The sequence below is a fragment of the Pollachius pollachius genome, assembly GCF_949987615.1.
Source record: "Pollachius pollachius genome assembly, chromosome: 20".
Taxonomy (NCBI): Eukaryota; Metazoa; Chordata; class Actinopteri; order Gadiformes; family Gadidae; genus Pollachius; species Pollachius pollachius.
Window position 1 is genome coordinate 4,354,239 of NC_136953.1, and position 9,589 is coordinate 4,363,827.

The window sequence follows — 9,589 nt, forward strand, 5'->3', positions numbered from 1 at the left end:
TCATTCAATTCAATGGGCTTTCTTGGCATGGGAAACGTACATTTAAATTGCCAAAGCACATGAAAAGCCTCTCTCTTCCCTACGTCTCTCTCCCTGCGTCTCTCCCCCCCCCCCCCCCCCCCAATCAGACAACCTCCAGTAATGTGCAGGCCATCGTGGAGAGCCGCGTGGAGAAACGCACCAAGGGCGTGTATGTACCCGCGGGGGGCAAGCGCATGCTGTGCTTCCTGGACGACCTCAACATGCCAGCGCACGACGGCTTTGGCTCCCAGCCCCCCCTGGAGCTGCTGCGCCTCTGGGTGGACCACGGCTTCTGGTACGACCGGCTGAAGCAGACCCTGAAGTGTGTCAAGGTGAGGGGCCGCGGGGCGCAGGGGTTCAACACGAGTGAAGAGAGGTCTTTCTCCTTTCTTGATCCTTTGGGTGCAGGGTGGTTTAAGGGGGTGTACTACAACGTGGGCCTGTAAAGCCTGTTGACACCGAGACTGTGATTAAGGACTATCCTAATAAAGTTGACTTGACTTGACTTAATCTGCCAGTTAGATTCTGACCACAAGGATACACTACGTGTCATCTCCTCTTCTACTTGTGTCCCTGGCTCTCGTCACTGTCCCGCTGCTCTAAAAGTTCTGTACAAATATTTTTAAATGTAGAGTGAATTTTTTTTTGTCTTCTATGGCGTTAGTTACCAGCCTCCCTAGGCCGAATAATACTCCTCTGTTGAAAGGCTGCCATGGGACCCTACAATTCTGCTTTAATCATGCTGCGAAAAACTCTTGTGAAAGTCGCCAAAAATCACTTACTCAGTGACATCTGGGGATCTTTATGATGTGAAGATGATGAACATCTGAGGTGAACCTCCTCAACCGATCTTATAAATTTAACGTCTCAGGAAAGACGCTGTGCCTGCATGTAATGGCATGTTTGGAGAGGTGCATGTAACCTCATATGTAAAGCCTTTGTGGGCTGTGCCAGTGACCAAGAGACCAACGGCCGACCTATGGCGGCTATCCCACGCAGCGGTACGCTTCGGCCTTCATTGTCTTTTTCACTCAATTTCCCACCTGATCACCCTGCATCTCTGTGACCTTTTCTGTTCTAGGTGTTTCCTTTGGGGGCCATTCTGTGTAAGATATATATGATGTAGGGTGTGCGTCCGTGCATCACTGCAAGATCATTAAGCGTCTCCTGGATGTCTGTGTGAGGGATTTTTATTGGCTTGTTGTCAACGTGGACGAGCATTTGGATGTTAACCGTTCGACTGCCCTTAATCACCACTCTGAAGTGATCACTTTGGTGATGAACTGATTGCATTCATTCGCTTAACTGAGTGTGTGTGTGTGTGTGTGTGTGTGTGTGTGTGTGTGTGTGCGGGTGCGTGTGTGACATCAGGACATGTTCCTGCTGGCGTCTATGGGGCCCCCTGGTGGAGGAAGGACTCACATCTCTGGTCGCTTGCAGAGTCGCTTCAACCTCATCAACATGACCTTCCCACACGTAAGTCCCCACCACTCTTCTCCACCTCGTTTCCTTTGCTCTCTACTTATCCTCTTCTCCTGTCCTAATTATTCTTATTCTCTCCTATTCTCACCTCTTTTTGCCTTGGAATTGTGTTCTCCTGAAAATATCGATATAAAGATAATATTTCCTTGTTACAATGAAACCTTATGCCTCTCGTTTAGCAGCAGTCAGACACTAGCTGGATGATTTTTGTTATAATTAGAGTATCAGCGGCTGTTTTCATACTGGCTAAACATGTGTCAATGTGTCAACTGGCTAAACATGTGTGTTTGAAATTCTTCATCCACAATGTCGGCCACACGTTCAGCATTCACCTGTGGATAGGTGGCCGATATGGATGTGGATCGAGACCTCTTGTGTTATCAATCATTGTTCAAAAAAACGATGACATCTAAGATGGCTAGGCTGTTGGTTGGGAGATCAGTATATGCAGATCCTCCGTCTGCTCTGAGCTGCTTCCATCCCCTCCACGACACCCTCTCTCTCTCTTTCCCCTGCGTGTCTAGTTCCTCTTTTTTTCATCTTCCCGACTCTTCTTGCCTGCTGGAACACGCCTTCAGCTGTCTACAGAGTCAGTCAGACCTCCTTTCCCTGCTATGAGTAGGACCGCCTGTGACAGCTCCTCCACCTCCTCCACACCTCTGTCCCTCCATCCTCCCTCGCTCATCCTCCTAACCTCCCCGGTCCATTTCCCCCTCAGCTCTCTTATCTTTTGGTCTTTATGTTTATTTATTTATATATAACGTCCCCGCCATCACACTTACCTCCAACCCTCCTCTGTTCCCTTTGCGTTGTGGATGAGCTTTCTCTCGCCCTGCCCGGCTCTATTATGAGTGTTATTATTTCCAGTGTTATTACCAACAAATAACATAATAAGCTGTAGCCAGGGCCCAGGAGATTGCCTAGTTGCAGCCTGGTGCATTTAATTAAATGAGCCTCATACAACCATTTAGATCCACCTCCCTTTACTGCACACTGCCTTCCTCCACCTCCCCTTGTCTCCTTACCTTTTATATCAGCATCTCATTATCACTCTCTCTGTCTTAGCCTCTCACTCTGTCTCATAGTCTCTTAGTCTCTCTCTCTAAGTATCTCTCTCTCTTTCCCTCTCTCTCTCTCTCTCTCTCTCTCTCTCTTACTCTCTCTCTCTCTCTCTCTCTTAGTGTCTCTCTCTCAGTCTCTCTAAGTATCTCCCTCTCTCTCTCGCTCTCTCTCTCTCTCTCTCTTAGTCTCTCTCTCTCTCTTAGTCTCTCTCTCTCTCTCTCTCTCTCTCTCTCTCTCTTAGTCTCTCTCCCTCTCAGTCTCTCTCTCTCTCTCTCTCTCTCTCTCTCTCTCTCTCTCTCTCTCTCTCTCTCTCTCTCTTCAGTGGTGCATGGCCCCTGGTGGCGCCCGGCGGTTGCGCTCCCCTTCCCTCCTCTCTCCCTGAGCTTTTATCCTGCTCCGACGACCCGCTCATTTCATATATTTTTTTCCCCCTGCTCCTGCGTTCGCCTTTCAATCCCGTCGCACCGGCATTACCCTGATTATGATTATAGCCATGATGATCACGATAACCAGGGCCAAAAATTGCACGCACTCTCTCCTGCTCGCTCTCCACTGATTTCCTCACTCACTCTCCCCTTCCCTCTCCCTCTCCCTCTCTCTCTCTCTCTCTCTCCCTCCGTCTCTCCCTCTTGCTCCATCTCGGTTCTTGCACTCAGAAAAACATGATTGACCGAATGGCAGCCCGCGAATCCCATCCTTTCAAATGTTTTTTCCACTCTACCTTTCGCTCTGTCTTTTTTTCTCCTGTTTTACTCTTTCTACCCCCCCCCCCCCCCCCCCCCCACACTCCTCTTTTACATTCATTACTCATTCCTCATTTCTCGCCGTCTCTCTAACCCTCCTCTTGTCTCTTTTTTTAGGCTTTTTCAATTCCTCTCCCCCTCCCGTCTCTTTCATCTTCGTTGTTGTGGTCCTTTCAATGTTTCCTGGTCCATCTTCAAACCACTTGTAGCCCTCATCTCTCGCCCTCTCTCTCACCTCCTCTCTTGCTCGCCATCTCTTCAGGCCCCTTATTAGTTCCAACATCTCAGCCTATATCTATATCCTTCTTTTCTCTTTCTATATATCTCTCGCTCTTTCTACCACTTCATCGCTCTCTCACTCTCCATCTTCCCTTCCACTTGCCTCCTCGACTCCTCCTCTTCACTCAACACAGAGAAAAAGTATGTTTTGCCGCCTTAAAGAAAATGTCCAGGGTTCTCATTGCGTTCAGGAATATAAACAACCAGGTGCTTGTCTTACCTCTTAACTCTGCCAGATAGGGTGTCTTGGAATGGCATTGCAGCCCCGACCACTCCCTCACCACTCTTTCCTCATACTCATTCACCACTTGGAAACGATACATGTTCTTTCTTTGCTGGCTTACGTCGGCACCAACCTCAATCTCATTCACTCCTGTTGCATGAACGCTTAGTATAATTGCACCTCCGAATTGATACAACATCTACAGGTGTGTTAGGTAGCTTGTTATTTATCATTATGGTGGCATGATAGTCATAGATAGTTGACGGCTTGGGTGAAATGGTACCTCATTCGATCCCAAATATGCCCCACCTGCCTACTACACTACGTAAACCTGACATGTATACTTTGGATTAAAGCATCCGCTATATCAGTGGTTCTGTCGATGAAGGAGTGTTGAGTCTTACGGATAGGACTGTGGTCGTTCACGAGACAAAATGGGAGAATGCTAACTGACTAAAGGGTATTAAATCAAACATTTCCAGGACTCTCAGATCAAGCGCATCTACGGCACCATGATCAACCAGAAGCTGCAGGAGTTTGGGGAGGAGGTGAAGCCCATCGGAGTCATCCTCACCCAGGCCACGCTGGAGCTGTACGACGCCGTGGTGGTCCGCTTCCTGCCCACGCCGGCCAAGATACACTACCTCTTCAACCTTAGGGACATCTCCAAGGTACACACACACACACACACGTCATCTATGGGCGTGTGTTCCAAATTCAGCCCTTAACCTGATTGCTATTGAGGCACAGTTGGTCATAAAACACAAAAACACAGACACAAAGTTTAGTGGTGGGGACAGGTGGGAATGCAACTTGTACGTGTTTTGCTCTCATCAAAGGAAATGATTATTATAAAGTTTAAAGAAAATGTTATACCATACCACTTAGTCGTGTGTAGTGTAGTGCTAATTTCATATTAGTTCTGCAGTCATGTTATTTAATGATGTTTTCACTATAACCCAAACAAGCAAATGATGTTGTATAATGTATGATGCATAATGTATCATATATAGTTTAGTGTAGACATACCAAAAGAGAGCCAGATGTGTGTATTGTATTGAATGGGTGATTTGTTTTTTGTGTCATAGCCTTGGTCTTGAGGAAATGGAAGCACATGCACACACACACACACCTCTTGACTCAGTCCATCTATATTGAGTGCAAGGAGAAAATGGTTCTATTACTTTTTATATATCCCTCAATCTCATTCAAATTCAAATGAAATTTGTTTTTTATTAGCGCTAATGGAGAGGACGCACTCTGCCGAAACATTTACAATGTAACAAGGGTAAATACATACAGAGTGTGAATTTTTAATGAGCAATATTCCACTCATATAAATAGGATGTTGAATATTTTACCTAACAGGGATAAGAAAAAAACATTTGAATATGAATGGGTCTGTATTTCCTTAATGGATTCCCCCCCCGTCACACACACACAAACACCCCTCTCTCCATCTCTACGTCACTGTCCCGCTAACACTAACGGTATCTCTCTCTCTCTCTCTCTCTCTCTCTCTCTCTCTCTCTCTCTCCTTCCTAGGTGTTCCAGGGTCTCCTGCGAGCCCACCGAGATGTCCATGACACCAAGCAGAGTATAACTAGGCTGTGGATCCATGAGTGCTTTAGGTATAAACCCCCCCCCCCCCCCCCCCCCCCCCTCCTCCTCCCTCTGTCTCTCTCTCTCTCGCTCTCTCTGTCAGTCTACTTGTCCTTAAAGGTCCCATGGCATGCTACTTTATGGATGCTTTAATATAGATATTAGTAGGCCAGAATTACAGCCACTACGAGCCAGTCGCACATTGAGCTTTCCCTAAACGTGCCGTTTCGGTGTCTGCAACTTTAATGTAAATGAGGAGGAGATAGGCGGGTCAAGGAAGAGGGTGGGGGTGTGGCCCTGAGCAGCTTGTGGTCATGGTACCATGCGCTCTTTTTACAGTGGATGTATCGCAATGGCGAGGCGCACACAGCCTTTGGCCGTGTTCTGTATATATTCTAGAACACTCTGGGTGCTCCGGCAGAAGTCCTGGAGCTCTATATCTCAATAATATGATAGTATAAATAGATTTCTATATCATATAATATATATTATCACTGCCAAAAGCTGTGTGTGCCTCCAGACGATATCATGAATCTCAAACGACTGCGTCGGGTTCTCCGACGTCTCTGGTTCTACCACCTCCACATCAATCTGAAGTAGACTGAACTGCGACATGGAGGAGAAAGGGATTGTTGCCCATGAATGACTCCCGCCGGAGCCCCGCTGTCGAGGCACCACCGCCCCAGAAACGGGCAGCTACTTCACGGTGGTGGTGCCTCGTGGCGGTGGTGCCTCGTGGCGGTGGTGCCTCGCGGCGGTGATGCCTCTTGGCGGTGGTGCCTCGTGGCAGCGGGCAGTGGTGTTCCGGTGGGAGACAATCGCAGGCAACAATCCCTTTCTCCTTCATTTAGCGCTTCATGTACTTCAGGGAGGCAAAGCCAAAGTTCCTTTACCCCCAATTCCTTCTCAACCATGGCTGAGGTAACCCCCACTACGAGTCTCGTTGTGAAAATACCATAGACGTGTGGTATTTCCACAACGAGACTCGTAGTAGGGGTTATCTCAGCGAGACACAGTGAGATTTTCATGCCATGGGACCTTTGACTTTTTTTCATGCTGCCTCTATATCTGACTCTCTAAACCCTATCTAGTTTTACAATACTATAGCATTGTGGTGTACAATCTGCTCATCTGCTTAGGTTTTCCTAACCACCCTGTTCATGCATGTATGCTACACGCATGATCAAAATGTACAGTGGGGCAAAAAAGTATTTAGTCAGCCTCCAATTGTGCAAGTTCTCCCACTTAAAAAGATGACAGAGGCCTGTAATTTTCATCATAGGTATACCTCAGCTATGAGAGACAAAATGAAAAAAAAAAATCTAGAAAATCACATTTATTTGCAAATTATGGTGGAAAATAAGTATTTGGTCAATAACCAAAGGTCATCTCAATACTTTGTTACATGCCCTTTGTTGGCAATGACAGAGGTCAAACGTTTTCTGTAAGTCTTTATAAGGTTTTCACACACTGCTGCTGGTATTTTGGCCCATTCCTCCATGCAGATCTCCTCTAGAGCAGTGATGTTTTTGGGCCACACGGACTTTCAACTCCCTCCAAAGATTTTCTATGGGGTTGAGATCTGGAGACTGGATAGGCCACTCCAGGACCTTGAAATGCTTCTTACGAAGCCACTCCTTCGTTGCCCGGGCGGTGTATTTGGGGTCATTGTCATGCTGAAAGACCCAGCCACGTTTCATCTTCAGTGCCCTTGCTGATGGAAGGAGGTTTTCACTCAAAATCTCACGATACATGGCCCCATTCATTCTTTCCGTCATACGGATCAGACGTCCTGGTCCCTTGGCAGAAAAACAGCCCCAAAGCATGATGTTTCCACCCCCATGCTTCACTGTAGGTATGGTGTTCTTTGGATGCAACTCAGCATTCTTTCTCCTCCAAACACGACGAGTTGGGTTTTTACCAAAAAGTTCTATTTTGGTTTCATCTGACCATATGACATTCTCCCAATCCTCTTCTGGATCATCCAAATGCTCTCTAGCAAACTTCAAACGGGCCCGGACATACACTGGCTTTAGCAGGGGGACACGTCTGGCACTGCAGGATTTGAGTCCCTGGCGGCGTAGTGTGTTAGTGATGGTTGCCTTTGTTACTTTGGTCCCAGCTCTCTGGAGGTCATTCACTAGGTCCCCCCGTGTGGTTCTGGGATTTTTGTTCACCGTTCTTGTGATCGTTTTGACCCCACAGGGTGAGATCTTGCGTGGAGCCCCAGATCGAGGGAGATTATCAGTGGTCTTGTATGTATTCCATTTCCTAATAATTGCTCCCACAGTTGATTTCTTCACACCAAGCTGCTTACCTATTGCAGATTCAGACTTCCCAGCCTGGTGCAGGTCTACAATTGTGTTTCTGGTGTCCTTTGACAGCTCTTTGGTCTTGGTCATAGTGGAGTTTGGAGTGTGACTGTTTGAGGTTGTGGACAGGTGTCTTTTATACTGATAAGGAGTTCAAACAGGTGCCATTAATACAGGTAACAAGTGGAGGACAGAGGAGCCTCTTAAAGAAGAAGTTACAAGTCTGTGACAGCCAGAAATCTTGCTGGTTTGTAGGTGACCAAATACTTATTTTCCACCATAATTTGCAAATAAATTCTTAAAAAATCAGACAATGTGATTTTCTGGATTTTTTTTTTATGATGAAAATTACAGGCCTCTCTCGTCTTTTTAAGTGGGAGAACTTGCACAATTGGTGGCTGACTAAATACTTTTTTGCCCCACTGTATATGCATGCTATGTACTCACGTAAAAGCTACATGCTTACATGCATTGTACGAGCCAACATAATGCTACATTCTTACATACATGCTACATGTTAGCGCTGTCTTGTAACAAGTAATCGTTATGTCACGCCGACATAAATCGTTGAGTGCCAGTGATCCATACGTAAATGCATTAGGGTCTGGCCTTGACACTCCTATAGGCAATCTATCCTCCTAACCCTTCTCCCCAGGCCTGGCCAATCAATCCCAGAACATGCAGGGTCCATTGCACCATGCAGATACCTTATATAATGACCACGATACCTGTGGGATATGAGTACTAATGCTCATCTCAGCTAGAATCCCTCACAGACTGTTTGGTTTAAAATAACCCAAAAGTCACCTATTTCTCACACCTACTGTGTGAAAAATAAATGTGGGGAAATATGAGCTTAGCGTGATAATATGGCACAAGCCAGGCTGTTAAACTGTTTCATTAGAAGCAGCTTGATTTATTTTTCTCACCCATTCATCCATTCCTGGCTGGAAGGAAGACAAATGCGGGGGTCATTTCAAAATAGATGTCGCACTAGCAGGAGGAAAGGTGCTGGCGCCTTCGTCGCAACACGCAGCCCCACAGATACAGGACTCCATCATTAGTCCGCAAATGGCTATTTATTATCCGCTAAGGACCGCCCTCAATTCTTTATCAAAGTGCAATTGTGTGTCTCTCGGAGGAAGGGCCGGCGGATCGATGCTGGCTCATTCCCACATGCGTGGTGTTCCCGTGGTCGCACATCCAATACCCATTCATCTGGGTCATTTCTTCTTAAACTCCTTCCAGAAGAAACCGACTGATGATCAATATCTTACATTGACATTTGCGGTGTGCCATTATGCAGAGGGACAGGCTCCTAATGCCTGGTAAATCTCTGCCATGATCATATCTGCCATGATAAACCAGAGATGATGTGCTTTGGATGATACACTCACTGACATATTATATTTACCAAATAATATGCAAAAAACAACAATAACAAGTGCGTGTATATTTATATATATGTATATATATATATATATACATATATATACACAGTTTGAGTAGTCGAGATGTGCACTTTGACACGTGTATGCAATGCACAATAAGTGTGTTTTAGTTTGTCGTCTGTCAGATCCTAAAGTTGTCGGTTCCCATCGTACTCCACCTCACTTTGTCACCGCTGCTTTTGATGCATGCGTCAGGTTCAGTTGCTAAAGTTGGTTGAAAGAGTCCTGCCTTGTCATATATAATGTTTTATGTGTTTTATGTTGTTTTTTTGCCCTTGTTTTGATGGTTGTTTTTGAGCGATGCTCGTTGAAGTACCGTGGCGGGTCGGAGTGTGTACTTCACCTGCCCACACAGACTGCTCTGGTCCCCACTTTGTCTCTTTGTCCTGATTGTCTCTCTCCCACTGCTATATC

At 46.2% G+C, this 9,589-nt stretch overlaps 1 protein-coding gene across 1 annotated transcript in view; it reads left to right on the forward strand.

Moving 5' to 3' along the window:
- The window catches only part of dnah2 (dynein, axonemal, heavy chain 2), a gene marked incomplete at both ends in the record, with an annotated part of 182,899 nt that overhangs the window by 116,408 nt on the left and 56,902 nt on the right, over positions 1 to 9,589 (forward strand). The window contains 4 exon segments of the mRNA XM_079758404.1: positions 129 to 353; positions 1,393 to 1,497; positions 4,293 to 4,481; positions 5,356 to 5,441. Of these exon segments, the coding sequence (XP_079614530.1) occupies positions 129 to 353; positions 1,393 to 1,497; positions 4,293 to 4,481; positions 5,356 to 5,441 (605 nt within the window).